We start from the raw sequence: 15201 nt of genomic DNA, 5'->3' as shown, positions 1-15201 counted from the left end.
GGACCGTCTGGCCCCTTACCGGCCTAAGGGAACTGTTGTGGCCGAGGAACCACCAGGGACTTTCGGTGGGGAAAACAAGGGAGGGGCGCAGGGGAGAGCTTCTACACGAGCTCGGCGCACCCCCCCGCACCTCAGAGACTTTGTTAGGGACTAAATGTTTAAAAAAAAATAATAATAAAAAAAAAAAAAGGGGGTTCTGTGTTGTTGTATTGATGTGGGGTCGCCGGGTCGGCTGACCCTTTAGGGGGGGGTTATGTGGCGAGCACGGGGTTCATGGGGAGTGTTATGTCGGGGGGGGGGGCCCCTCTGCTGTAGTAGGAGGGGCTATGCAGATATGGCTGTTCACTGTGTTCACCGTCTTGTTGTAGTGTAGTGAGTTTTATCACCTGGCTAGGGTTTTTCCAGCCAGGGGAGTTTTGTGGTTTCACTCTCCTTGCAGTTTAAATGCAATAGGGAGCAGTAAGCCTAATAAAGAGCACATTTTCTGAAGAAAATGCTTCCTGCCTCTGTGTCTCCTGGGCGGTCGTCACAATATTATTTCTTGTTGTTTTGTGAGTTGTTTGTGTGTGTTGGTAGTGTGCAGCCTTGTGATTGGCTACCAGGGGCCACTATAAAGAAACCTGATATAGCATTACCCAACAGAGACATTCTGGGCTCCTCCCCTTTCACACAACCTGGAAGAACAAGTGTCCAGACCAACCCGGCACTCTGCACATCTGCTAAACTAGTCTGCATTATTGTGGACACGTTACTGAGTCTGGTTGTTTCTTTCCAGGCAGGGAGTTAGGGTCGTTTTGTTGGTAGTTCCTACCAAGGTCAAAGGTTGTTAAGGCAGGTTCATTGGAAAAAGCCTGACTATAGATCAAATCATATGTACATAGACAATTGTTTATGCATATAGCACATGTATAAATGTGTCATAAAAATTGTTATAGTCCTCTACAATGCTGCCCATTTGAGTTTAGGCTCATCTGGGGGGTTATTGGGGGGGTTGTGATTTTGATACCCCTGTCAACACTTATCCCACTCCACTCCAAGGGTGCTGTAGCATGGCTAACCCTGTGCTCTGACCTGGCTTTCTAAACTGAGATATGTGAACCTGTTGGTAAGCCTTTTTTTCCCTCAAACATTCATGACCCCTAACCCCAAACTACCTTCCAGGTGCTAAGGAGGCTACCCACTGCTCCAGATATGTATGTTCACATGCTCACTGGCCCTGTTCACTACTGAGAGTGTGTGCATTTACTGCCACTACTTCAGTTAATGCTGAGGTGAAATGCAGTTGTACTGCTGTGCAATGGCTTTAAGTAAAAACTTGATGAGCTTGCTACCCTTCCAGTAGGCCAACATGTCTAACCCACCCTCACCCTCAGCACTGTAACCCCCTAGGGTTGTGTTCTGAGGTCCCTGATATACTTACTGTTCACTTATAACTGGGTGGCCACTACCAGCTCACTACCACCATTGCCGGGTTTGCTGAAAGCACTGTTGTGGTGGGTCTGATCTCTGGAAACAATGAGACGGTCTACTTGGAAAAAAATTAAACGCCTGGAAAACTGGTGCAAGGATAACCGCAGCTGTCATTACAATATTTTACATTACAAATTTAATTTAATTATTTTTTTAAATCCTGAGTCGAGAGGGGACAAATTATTGTAATATCCAGTATCAGTGTGCTGCTTGACCATCCTGCAGTGTCTAATGTAATGAGTTTTTCTGGCCATGTCACACGTCTGTATGTATTTACGTCACACGCACAGCCTCTGAAAGGTGATCCGGCACCGTTTGCTGGTTACCTAAGCAACTGTGGCACTGCTAATAGTGCTAATACAAGAGCTTCTGCCAACAAAGAGATGTTGGCAGTAGAACGGCACACTCAAGTCCTCATCTGTTCATTCACCCACTGTCAAACCATAAGGACTTGAAAATCACTTAAATTTAATTGGTCTTGGATCTGCTGATGCAGTGCTATAGAGACAGAAGCAAGACAGAGCTGAATGAAACCACATGGATGTTTCAGTGGGTGAAGCTGTTATTTAAGCCCTCAAAATTCTAATTGCACTGCAGAAGTTTGACATTTGACACTGAGCAAGAAAGATCCTTATAGAAATCAGCTGAGGTTTGAGAGTTTTGTGTGGCAATATAAACAGCGTAGAGTTGGAGGATCTCCCTCAGTCACCGGATGGACAGGAGTGTCCAGAATTACAGAACCACTTACAAAAGGTTTGGAAAACAGTAATGATCATGATCGTTTTTTCTGTAGTGTAGAAGTGTTGTGCACCGTGATGTTGACCGGGTTGCTGCTCCTTCCAGATTCAGACTCACACCAGTACACTCAAGTGTGGGATGAGGAGAGGGAGCTGATGCTGCATCTAGATCCTGTAGCTGAGCCCCAGCCTGATGAACAATATGACCCCTCTTACTGAGTGTGAGTGAGATAGAGTCATTACTAAAGTGATGAGTTCTGCTGGGACTGATGATCAGAGATGCTGAAGGAGATGAAAGTATGATGATTGGCACAGTAAAGCACAACATCAAGCATCTCAAGAAAGTTTCCGTACAGCAGCCATGGCCACAAGCCTCACTGGCTCCAGGAGCTTGCACCTCCAACCCCACCAGCTTTCCTACTTTGCTGGCTGGGCCCCCTGCTGGCGGCTGGCGGTACATGCTGCCTGCTCACAGTACCCTCCCCACTAGGGACGGCACCCAACGGCCCCAAACCAGCTGCACAATCACGCCTGAAATCCCTGATCAGTGTAGGATCCAGGATTTGGCGCACTGGAACCCAGGAACGCTCCTCAGGCCCATAGCCCTCCCAGTCAACCAGATACTGGGTACCACCCTGGACCATACGCACGTCCAGCAAACGCCAGACAGTGTAAGCCGGGGCACCCCCCACCATGCGTGGGGGAGGGGGCTGGGCCCGAGGCGCAGGGGCCCCACACACAAACGGACGCAGGCGGGACACATGGAAGGTGGGATGCACCTTCATACTTGTGGGCAGTTGCAGCCATAAGGAGACCGGGTTCACTCGCCGAAGTATCTTAAAGGGGCCCACATACCTAGGGGACAGTTTGTGCGAGTCACCTCGCAGCGGAAGGTCTCGGGTGGACAGCCACACCCTTTGACCCACACGGAAAGATGGAGCACTCTTGCGATCCACAAACCGCTTTCTGGCCCTCGAGGTTACCAGTAGGGTGGCCCGAGCCTTCTGCCAGGTCCTACGACATCGACGGACAAGCTGCACAGCAGAGGGAACCCCCACCTCCATCTCTTGTTCTGCAAATAAGGGAGGAGAGTACCCAAATTGGCACTCGAAGGGAGACATACCCAGGGATGAGTGCCAAAGCGTGTTGTGAGCATACTCCGCCCAGGGCAGTTGGTCTACCCAAGAGGCTGGGTTCCCTGCCGTCAGGCAGCGGAGCAGCTGGCCAAGGTCTTGGTTGGTTCGTTCAGCCTGTCCATTCGATTCAGGATGGAAACCTGAAGTAAGGCTGACCGTGGCTCCAATCAATTGGCAAAAGGCCCTCCAAAACCGGCTGGCGAATTGGGGTCCCCGATCCGACACTAGGTCGCAAGGCATTCCGTGCACCCTCACTATGTGCTGCAACAGCAATTCATCCTTGATGGCCTGAATCTTGGTTGGATCCATTTGAAGGGTGCCTTTGGAGATTATGAACCCCAGGAACGACACAGTCTCTGTGTGGAACACAGACTTCTCCAACTTGATGAAGAGACAGTTCTCCAAGAGCAGTTGGAGGACTCGCCTGACATGTCCCACGTGTTCCTCGTTGTATATTAATATGTCATCAAGGAAGACATATATAAAGCGGTCCAACGCCTCCCGTAACATGTCGTTGATAAGACGCTGGAAAACCACTGGGGCATTCATAAGGTTGAAAGGCATGACGCGATACTCATAATGCCCTGTAGGGGTGATGAAAGCAGTTTTCCACTCATCCCCCTGTCGTATGCGGACCAGGTTGTAGGCACTGCGTAGGTACAGTTTGGTAAAGACTGATGCCTGCTGCAGTGCCTCAAAGGCCTGCAGCACGAGGGTTACGTGCTCTTTCTCTGGCCTGCAACACAAAAAGGCGGGAAAACAAACAAAGGAAACCCAGGAGTGATGTTAACTCAAACTAAAGACAACTCAAATGCTTTTCTCTTTTTGCTGTTAACAACTTAAACTCTTTTCTTTTCTGTTCACAACTTGAACTTCTCTTTTCCCTTTTCACTTTTCTCTTTTCTTGTTTACAGCTGTTCACTTTTCTATTTTCTGTTCACAGCTGTTCACTTTTCTCTTTTCTGTTCACAGCTTAAACTTCTCTTTTCTCTTTTTCACTTTTCTCTTTTCTTGTTTACAGCTGTTCACTTTTCTCTTTTCTGTTCACAGCTGTTCACTTTTCTCTTTTCTGTTCACAGCTTAAACTTCTCTTTTCTCTTTTTCACTTTTTTCTTTTCTTGTTTACAGCTGTTTACTTTTCTCTTTTATGTTCACAGCTTAAACTTCTCTTTTCACTTTTCACTTTTCTTTTCACTTTTCACTTTTCTCTTCTCTCTTTTCTCTTCACAACATAAACCCACTGTTACCGTTCACCCCTCTACAAAGGTGCGACTGGGAAGTGTGTTTGGCTAGGTGTATTTATACTGTGCCACACAGGTGGGTCTGGTCAGCGTTGATTATCGCTGGGAATTCTGGGGCTTGGAGTTCTTTGCTCCAACCCCACCAGCTTTCCTACTTTGCTGGCTGGGCCCCCTACTGGCAGCTGGCGGTGCATGCTGCCTGCTCACAGTAAGTCTCATCCCCACTGCACCTCTGATTAAACTGTGTTATCTGCTCAGGCCGTACTTCTCCATATAGGTTCTAGCATGCTATATCTAAAGTCTAAAATCTAGAGTCTATGTCATATCAGAGGCATTCTTCACTACAGGACATGTTCCATGTGGTTAAGGTCAGGGGCAGCACCTGTGTAGCACAGTTGGAAAGTCCGTTTATTCTTCGTCTGTAAATTTGGGGTATTTGTCTGTAAAGTCGCTCACAAATACTGTTTTTTGTACTTGTTTGCTCTCTCCACTATACATGTCTAATGAAGGGAAACTGCTAGTTTGTCCTGTTGCACGTCCACAACCTGTCCACAGCCCTGTTCCTCCACCACCTTCTCCATACAAATAAAACCATGCAGCTGATGCTCAATCAGTGATGGAGATTCTTTATCTAGCTTGTGAACATTGCCAAGTGGACCTACAGAACTACAGAAAAAAAAGTACAACAAAGAGTGGAGGAAAGAGAGTAGATTAAAAGACTGGATTTGATGTCAAACGGGGGACGATTCAAAGGCAGTGTGCAAATTCTAAAAGTGTGCAGTATGTGCTGATCTTGTTCAACATGCCGGCACTGATAAGCAGTGGAGATAGAGGCAGTGGTGGCTCAGCGGTTAGAGCTCTGGGCTTTTGATGACAGGGTTGTGGGTTCGATACCTGGGCTTGACAAGCTACCACTATTGGGCCCTTGAGCAAGGCCCTTCACCTATGCAATGGCCAACTGTATAATGTTACAGCACTTTTTGCACAACTTGCTGGTCTCTAACAAGGAGCTGAACAGCAAAATCCCCCATGAATCGACCAGTACATTTCATGGTTCAATTAGAATAGGTATTTAAACAGTCCTTCTCGTTGTGAGCAGTGCCCTGTGAAACCGGATGATGAATGCCACACAACTCTAGGCACATTTAATGTCACGTCAGACCATTAGAAACCATTTACATCTGCGTGGCCTGGATGCTAGACGACCTGTAAGGGTACCTGACCACACCACCAGGCACAGGTGCATCGTCTAGCATGGGTCAAGGATCATGTACGCTCATTTTACTTTGGTGGTGGTGGTGTTACAGTGTAGGCAGTTGTGTCCAGTCAATACAAAACTGCACTACACTTGAACAACATCATTAATCCAGTCATTGTGCCTCTGCATGAGCAACACAGGCCTAAGGCCTAATCATCTTAATGGACAAAAATGCTTGATGTCTTAATAAAGTCCTCTTTTGAAAAATGAGAATTAGTCAAATAAATAAAAGTAAGAATACAATATTTAAAATGATCACTAATTATCTACAAAAGTTTGATGTTTATTACAGTTAAAATAGGTATCGCTAAATATTAAACTGATTAATAATAATCAAAATAACAAAAATATAAAATACATTGAAACATGTCAAATTAATACTAAGACAGAACTACTTAAACAAGAAAATAAGTATACTTAAACCCAGCTGAAAGTTGGGACTGTTCTCCCACAAGTACACAACATTATACACAACATTGTGTGTGTATAATAAGCATTGCTTCTGAGATTAGTAGACCTATCAATTGTTATGCATCTCTCCTGCCACAGAATGGTCAGGGTCTTACATTCATACCAATAATACATGTGCTGGACATGTCTGGGCTTTACACAGTTGCAGGTTATTGAACTTTTTTGGCCTGCATTAAAAATGACCATAGTGTAAACACACCTCAGAACCTTAATCAAGCACAACTTTTGAGTAGTTAATTCTCACAGTGTAATGGCACTGTATAAGATGGCAGACCTGGAACTTCTCTTTTCTTTAAAGAAAACACACAGACTTTAATTGGAACTCTGTAGAGTCTGAATTCAGCATGAGCAAAAAGCTTGCTTCATACTGATGCACAGAGCCCTCAGACTGCATATTAACCCCTTCATACAGCAGCACTCATTCTAATGAAGACATACAGACAGAGCAACACTTTGGGTTAAAGAATCAGCACTTTGTGTTTTTACAGTAGAATCACACACCTGTAAAAGTTCACACATACCAAGACATCTGGAACACATGGATGCAGGCAGGTTAGGAAATGTATTAGTGCTACAGCAATACTCGTTGTTAGGACAGGCAGAGGTCATGAAACAGGCTGGCAGGCAAATCCACAGAACCAAGCAGAAGCTCAACAAAGTACCACAAACCCGTCAAGGATTGGTAGTGAAACAGTGACTTCACCAAGAATGCTCCAAACTGAGGTGCTGAAGAGGAGTCCTAATGAGTCCAATCATGGGCAGCACCTGTGTGCTGGGGATGAGCCTCAGGTGAAGGGGGCGGAGCTTGCACATTGCACATTGGAGCACATGACCTATGTGTGTGTGTGTGTGTGTGTATATATATATATATATATATATATATATATATATATATATATATTGGTCACAGGTTGCAAGGAGGCTGGACATAGATGCAAGATTTTTTTTATTTACAAGAACTCAAAAATAAAACACAGAGCTATTCAGAAAACCAAATACTACAAAGAAAAGTAAAAGAACCCAAGAGGCTGAATTGCTAAGCAAAATACACACTGGCAAGCTGGCAGTGATGACTTGAAGGAAACCTGAAGACACCACTCAAATGTGCACCTCCAACAACACCCAAAATCTGACTGCATGAAACAAAGGGGATACATATACAGACACTAATAAGCAACACCTGACAAGGATGACAAACGTCATGAGTTCAGAAGTTCCCATGTACAGTCCGAACGCCTGGATGTGTTCTTGTTCGGCCGGTGTTATTGAGGATGCATCAGGACAGACGTGTGTGTACTTGGCACAGCTAAATATCCTAGAATGCATTACATAAATGAAGCTGCTGAATGTTGAGTAGATTCAGAGCTGCTAAACGCCTCTTTAGCTGTTCTGCAAACCATACTTAAGGCTGCATCCGACAGTCAAAGAGACTCTTCAGCTTCTATCACTGCATGAGTTCTGTCCTCTCCATCAGGCTTAGCTGTGAAATATATGATGAAGAAAATAAGTTCAATTAGTCTTTAATTAAATGTTATTTTCAGTTTCAGGCTAATAAACAAATCTCAGTCTCAATGAGGCTAAAAGTGTATTTCTTCAAAGTGACCCTCAGGAAGCCTGTGAGCTCTTACCTCGAGCTCTGTAGCATTTGACCCCCAGTATGATGGTCACCAGCAGATATGGAAAAGCTGCCATTAGACTGCTGAGCAGACTGAGCACTGAGAATGAGGTTCCTGAAGTGGACACACATGAAAATATACACACACTTATACACACACACACACACCAAACACCTACGGATGGATAAATTCTTAAGGTAATATTAACAGTGTTTATTATTGCACTGCTTTGTGAACGACAGCAAACCTCTGACTGAGATCCAGCTCTGTGGGGACTCTCCTCCCTCTGGGAGTTTACAGTGGTAGAGACCTTCATCTGACTTTGAGACAGTATGGATGGTCATCTCTCCTGTAGTCTGGGTCTGGAGGAGTGATCCATCTTTATAGAAATCAGCTGTGAGGTTTGAGGACTTTGTGTGGCGATATAAACAGTGTAGAGTCAGAGGATCTCCTTTATTTAGAGGATGGGCAGGACTCTCCAGAATAACAGAACCATCTGCAGGAAGCAGAAAGTGTGGACAATACAATGATCACTATTACACTGAAACATATCTAGGTCTGGGTCTATTGTGAACCATCATGATTATTTAGATCACAAGGAGCTGGATTCTTTCTAGTTCTCAGAATTCAGAAAGCTTTAGGAGGAAAGAGCCTTTTCCTTTAAAGCCCCCCAACTCTGGAATGTCCTCCCAGATAATCTTCAAGTCTAGACTGAAAACTTGTTTGATTAGCTTTTGGTAATTACTGTTTCCTTACATAAAGGATGCAGATCTAGGGGTTTATAGACACAGTGCATTGTGGTATACTGATATGCTGGAGCTGTTGTCCTGCTGCTTGCACAGGATCACTCAGGTTTGTGGTTGGTGGAGCGACTGGATGCCAGTGTTTCAGGGTGTTTCCGTGTCTGTGTTACCTTCTGGCTCTCTACTTTTACATTAGTCAGATCTGCCAGAGTCGTTAGCTCCACTCTGATACTGTTCAACATTCTCTGTGCTCGGAAGACTGAACACTGGGCTCCCCTGCCATCTGTGTCAGATTAGCTGCCCACCCAGCTGCCTGACCACTGGGATGTCCTGCTACCCGCATTAAACCAGCTGTCCAGCCACCTGCTACTGCTAGCTGCCTACCTACATTTGAAGTCTACATTGACTCTATTATTATTATTATTAGTAGTATTATTATTAGTGGTAGTAGTAGTAGTAGTAGTATTACTGCCATTTACCATCATTATTTTTATTATTTATTATATATCTCTACTATGATTATATTAGTTATTATATGATAATTATGTCTTTATATTGTAGTATAGTGACTTGTTAATAATAATAATAATTTAGTATTGAAAACAGGAGGATGGGTCCCCCCTTGTGAGTCTTAGTTAGTTTTCTTTGCCAATTTTGCCTATGGCGTGCTCACTAGGGGTCTTTATGTTTTATGTCCTGTTGATCTCTTGTCCTATTAACCAACCTCTGCCTCGTGACAGCACCAGTTGTAAAAAAAAACACTATACAAATTAAATATTTTGAAATTGCTTTGACTTGATATTTGTCTGGATAGCCGAATATTTTTAACCATTTTTTCAAAACAATAATTAGTAAAATATTGTTCACACCACTCTCATTATCACATCTCATTAAGAACAAGGATCTGAGGACCTCTTTCTGGAATCTGAGGATTACTATCTTAGCTCCACTGCTACTAAACGTCCTGTTAGTGGTATACTGTATACTGTAGACTCACTGTGCACTGTGATGTTGACAGGGTTGCTGCTCCCTCCAGATTCAGACTCACACCAGTACACTCCAGTGTGGGATGAGGAGAGGGAGCTGATGTTGCTTTTAGATTCTGTAGCTGATCCCCAGCCTGATGAACAATCTGACCCCCTCTCACTGAGTGCGTATTGTTTCACTCTCCATTCAGTAGAGTTATTCTGTCCCTCACAGCTCAGTGAGAGAGAGTCATTACTAAAGTGTTGAGATCTATTGGGACTGATGATCAGAGATGCTGGAGGAGACGCAGCTGAAAGATGCAGAAGATGAGATAAACCAAAAACCAGACATCTGAACCGTTGACCAATAAAACCAGGTGTGATGTGTGCAATATGTCCTCACCAGCGACCCATAGACGTTGTGGATTGCTGTACTGTGTGTGATAGGCTGGGTCTCCTCTCTCTGCTCTGCAGACATAAACTCCTGTGTGATGAGGAGCAGCAGGGCTGAGTGTGTAGGAGCCTCCAGATCCTCTGCTGATCTCTGAGAGGAGCCTACCATTATCTCTGTACCAGCTGAATGTCCAGCCTCTAGAGGAGCCTCTGACCTCACAGCTTAGAGTCACTGAGTCTCCTTCAGTCAGCCAGCTCTGCAGAGACACACTCAGCACTGCCTGGGCTTCAGCTGCTATAGAGGAAGTAAAATGAGAAGTTATACATAATAACAAGCTTGTTTAATAGAACCATCTAATGGACCTGAAAAACACAGACTCACCAGATACAGTCAGTGTAGCAGCATTACTGATCTCTGAACTCTGAGAGTCACTCCTCCGTTCCCCTCTGCAGGTGTATTTACCGCTGTCAGACTCGCTAACAAAGTTGATTATGTACTCCTGGGACGTTTCCAGTGGGGAAACCATATGATCCTCCTTGTACCACCTGTATGTCCACTGAGTGTCTCCTCCTCCCTGTAGGTCACATCTGAGAGTGACAGTCTCTCTTATGAACACCTGTTTATCAGGCTTTGTGGACAACACAGCTTTTGGGCTTGCTGTAAGAAAATTAAATAATGAATTTATTTTTTATTATTTACTAACTGTGCACATTATATATATGTGTGTGTGTCTCTCTCTCTCTCTCTCTCGCTATATATATATATATATATATATATATATATATATATATATATATAAGGCTCATATATATATATAAAGCTGGTCCTAACAGTAGTCATGTGCCATAGTCAAGTTCCAGTGCTAAAACTGCTGAGAAGATTCAACAGGAAGTCTCAACTTCGAAAAACTGTTATTCTGTCATCACATGTTTTTCCTCAAGACTCCTAGCCCTCAACTTTTGAGTTTTACCTACAAATAAATTCATTTTAACTCAAACCTGTGAAATCTGAACATCTCCAGTGGAGGATTTAGATATGGGCGACATCGGCAGAAGTCCCAAACAATTCACAAAGCATCATGGAAGACCTCCTGTGCCACTATATCATCCTGGCTGCTTCCCAAGTGTGTATGTCACACTAATAATAACTATAATTCAATTCAATTTAATTCAGATGTATTTACATAGTGGAACAGAAGACATTTCAAATGCAGCTTTTTACAGAGATCCAGGTCTGAACCTATTTTGAGCAAGCCAGGGGCGAGCATGACTGAAAGGAAAAAACCTTAAGAGGGACCAAGACTGAAGAGCACAACACATCTTCTACGGCTTCTGGTCGACACTAGGATAGCACAACAAATAACACAGACAAGAAAACTGAAAATTTTGAGAATGAGCTATTTGTGAGGATCCTTGGCAGAACAGCATTGCTGTGGGCAGAAAGAAATTTACCTTTAGTTTGTCCACAGTGGCTGAGTACCATCAACCCTAAAGTACAGACAGAGACAGAAACAGAGGAAACAATGCATTCGTTTAAAACATATAAATAACTCATCCATTCCGAATTTGAAGTCTGTCATACACACACACCCTTTCTCAGGGCCTGATAGTACACATAGAAAGACCAGTCAGTTGCAGCAGTCAAGTCTTCAGGTGACGGAAGACTGAACGAACATCAGGGTGGCCTCTTTAGGGGGAAATGGTTGGATGATGATGTAAAGTAGAAATCTGCATGACCAAGTCTGGTTTGAAGCATGAGTCGAGAATGATAACCTATCTTTCACAACTACACCATGACTTTGTACTTCTGCATATTGAGTGAGCAGCGAAATTTCTTTAAAATATTTTAAAGTTCATCTCTCTCTCTCTCTCTCTCTCTCTCTCTCTCTCGCCAGTAAGGTCGCTTGCAAGACAGGCTCATGTAGCAGTGAGCACCTATGAAAACCACAAACCAGCAACCAGGGCATTGCCCAAGGCTCATTGATGTGCAAAAAACATAAAGACTGTAGGAGCTGCTATGGCACAAGAGTCAAACAAGAGTTAAGAGGTGTGGCAGTGAGCACCTATGACCCAAGGCTCATTGATGCACAAGGAACATAAAGACTGGGCAAACCGACAGAGGAGCTGCTATGGCACAAGTTAAAGAGGTGTTCAATGATGGTTACAGGAGGAATACATCACGACAGAGTGCGTCACCCCCATGGGGATGAATAGGAATGAACATCTTCAAAGCAGTCGAACCCCAAATGTTGAGCATTGGAAATTGACCTTGGAGTGATGGAAGAAGTTGTCTCGATCGTTTGCGTCCTGTTCTCATTTACGTCCTGCGGGTGACCGATCTGTGGTGACCAGGAGCAGGCAAATTCCAGTTCTCCACAGAGCTGCTTTAAATCCTGTCTACTAATTTTAGGATTTTCCTAAAATTTTGTGATGAACGTGCAGGCATGGCTGCACCAGCAAGGCTGGATTTATTCTACATCCTCTTACTGCACTTTTCCATTCCAGCTTAAATGGTGCGGAATACAACTGCGGCACTGTGTAAGGGTAGAATTTGAGCTTTATGCTGCAATGTAAGCACACAGGAAGCTCTTGTGGTGTTATATCTTTAAAATGTTTGTATTTATTTTATATCAGATTTAGTCAATATGTGAATTAACTTTATGAAAGCATGAACTCTCTCAAAATTAGAAAAAAAATCTGAAAATCACATTGTCTGATTTTTAAAGAATTTATTTGCAAATAATGGTGGAAAATACGTATTTGGTCATGTGGTGTATATTGGCTATACAGATGTTAATAGGCCTGAAGGAATGGTATGGAGTTGAGGAATGATATGGTGAGGCCCACTAGGTAGATGTGGAAAAGAAAGGGGGCCCTGTTTCCCGACCAAATGTGAAAACTGTACATGAATCGAATGAACATAAGATGCTGTTTAGATTGGACATCCCTTTGGGTGTACATGACACAGATTTAAACATGGTCCAGATGTGTCTGTGGACCACATATGTATTCTTACAAAGCCACTAGATCCAGAACATTCTTTAAAAATCAGACAATGTGATTTTTCTGATTTTTTTTTCTCATTTTGTCTCTCATAGTTGAGGTCTACCTATGATGTCAATTACAGGCCTCTCATCTTTTTAAGTGCGAGAACTTGCACAATTGGTGACTGAGTAAATACTTTTTTCCCCACTATATATATATATATATATATATATATATATATATATATATATATATATAAACTTTTTTTTAAAGAACAATATTCGTATAGGTACCAGCCCTTTATGGTCAAGCGACAAAGTTACATTAACAGGCCCAAAGGGAAATAAGGTTCAGTGATACATGAACACCTGAACTGAACAAATAAAAGCTGAGAGTATTTATTAAAACTATGACATAAATAATTCAGCTTCAAGAGATTTTTTCCCCGGATTTTTGGAAAGCTGCTTTGTGAGACTGAGTTACAAAAGAAAATTAAAGAAAAAAAATAAAGAACATTTTGTCCAATGAAAAGCATGTATCTCCAAAGTGATGACTTCACAGGAGAAGGCAAAATGTTCTTAACTTTGAATGGAAGTCAAAGTAAAATAAGAGTTTATCCCAGGTAATTTAGAGCATTTCTATTGGTCCATGCATCCAGACTGAATTACACAGTGTAAAACCATGGAGAAAAATTAAAAGAAACAAAAATGGAGATACATGTTTTTTTTAATTGGACAGCAATGAAATTCAGATTAATTTAAGTCAAATTTTCTTTAAATAGACATTTTTTCAAAATCAGTCTCACAAAGCAGCTTTCTAGAAATCTGTGGGAAACCTCTCTTGAAGCTGAATTATAATTGTCATAGTTTTAATAAATACTCTCAGCTTTCATTTGTTCAGTTCAGTTGTTACAGTGATATGTTTTTATAATTGGAAACCATCACTCTAGTCATATAACCTAATGTAACACAGGCAAAGCTGGGGCTCATGAATTGTAAATACCACATGGACCCAAGAAAATTGCAGAAATCAGCCTTAGTATATTAACCCCTTCATACAGCAGTGCTCCCTCTACTGAAGACATAAAGAGAGGATTTACTCACAGAGTGATACAGAGAGTGGACTGAGCTCCATACTGTCCCAGTACTGACTAAGTAACTGACTGAGTAATGGACTGACTTGCTGTTTTATGAGTTAAACACTTCCTGAAATGCTTCCTGTTTTTACGTGAGGTGTTAAGAAGCACTAGGCATGGCTGTTGTTTGTGCTTAAGGTGAAAGAAACTTGTAGAATTTTAGTTTTGTAGTGTTCATGGAGTTTAATTGTAGACGTTACATCAGTTTAACTCTCAGAACTGGTATTAATTGAGATGATCTATATTAGAGCTTTTAGACTCAGCAACTAAAATCAGGAACAGGTGAATTCAGTAGACGTCTTCAGTTAAAGTCTCTTGATAATCGACTGAAGGTTCAGATGCTGCTACATCACTTAGATGTCGTTGATCTGTAATTAAGAGTCTGAGGGGTGTTTATTTCCTCGGAGAAGGACCACTCCAAATGAAGTGTCACATATATTGAATATAACATTGAAAAAAAGCTCTTTAGGATTAAAATCCATTTAGATATTTTGCAAATGTATCTTGTTTCCCCTACCTCCCCACCTTTAGCATCCTCTTTCATTTTTGAACAGCAGCAGGAGTCATTGCTTGAGAGTGCATCAAAAGAGAGACTAGTGCAGCTGGAGTTTAAGGCAGAACAGCTGGTTGAGCTGTCAAGACCTATTACATTTGACTTGCTTTGAGGTTCCTTAGGTTCCTAGTGGCATCTCTGCATTCATCGTACCCTCTGGTCTGTTTTAACAATATACCTTTGTATCTGAGATCTTTAGGACAGTATCCAAAGAACCAATCAGAGTTAGCAATCTAGATCACCTGCCTCGATTCTCAGGGCCAGCCCAAGCCTTTATGGTGCCCTAAGCAGATTTTCATTTGGCCCCGCCCCACCCCGTACCACCACCTCAGCACCAGATGCTAAATCATTCCAATATGCTGAACCCAACAGCACGAATTGATTAACTAGTAATGGCGTACCAACTGTGAAAATAAATGAATATAAAAATTGCCTTTACCTGTTTAATACCATTTTGTTTTATTGTTCACTAATTATTTTATTTATTAAAATAAAAAT

The 15201-nt window shown here is 42.6% G+C and overlaps 1 protein-coding gene across 2 annotated transcripts; it reads right to left on the bottom strand.

Moving 5' to 3' along the window:
* Positions 1-7242: 7242 nt before the first annotated feature.
* Positions 7243-14146, bottom strand: LOC140561972 (Fc receptor-like protein 5). Of its 2 annotated transcripts, none has more exons than XM_072687281.1 (8): positions 14119-14146; positions 11483-11518; positions 10413-10688; positions 10041-10325; positions 9670-9948; positions 8177-8425; positions 7942-8043; positions 7243-7793 (listed from the first exon to the last, which is right to left on the bottom strand). In XM_072687281.1, the coding sequence occupies exons 2-8, from the start codon at positions 11511-11513 to the stop codon at positions 7735-7737; spliced, it is 1281 nt and encodes a 426-aa protein (XP_072543382.1). In that variant the 5' UTR covers positions 11514-11518; positions 14119-14146; the 3' UTR covers positions 7243-7734. The 2 variants fall into 2 exon arrangements, with proteins under 2 accessions (XP_072543382.1, XP_072543383.1); XM_072687282.1 differs by having other exon boundaries at positions 10041-10322.
* Positions 14147-15201: the final 1055 nt, after the last annotated feature.

This window comes from Salminus brasiliensis, chromosome 9, assembly GCF_030463535.1.
Source record: "Salminus brasiliensis chromosome 9, fSalBra1.hap2, whole genome shotgun sequence".
NCBI lineage: Eukaryota > Metazoa > Chordata > Actinopteri > Characiformes > Bryconidae > Salminus > Salminus brasiliensis.
The sequence above is the reverse complement of the archived record's forward strand: the minus strand, read 5'-3'. Positions and strand labels throughout refer to the sequence as shown.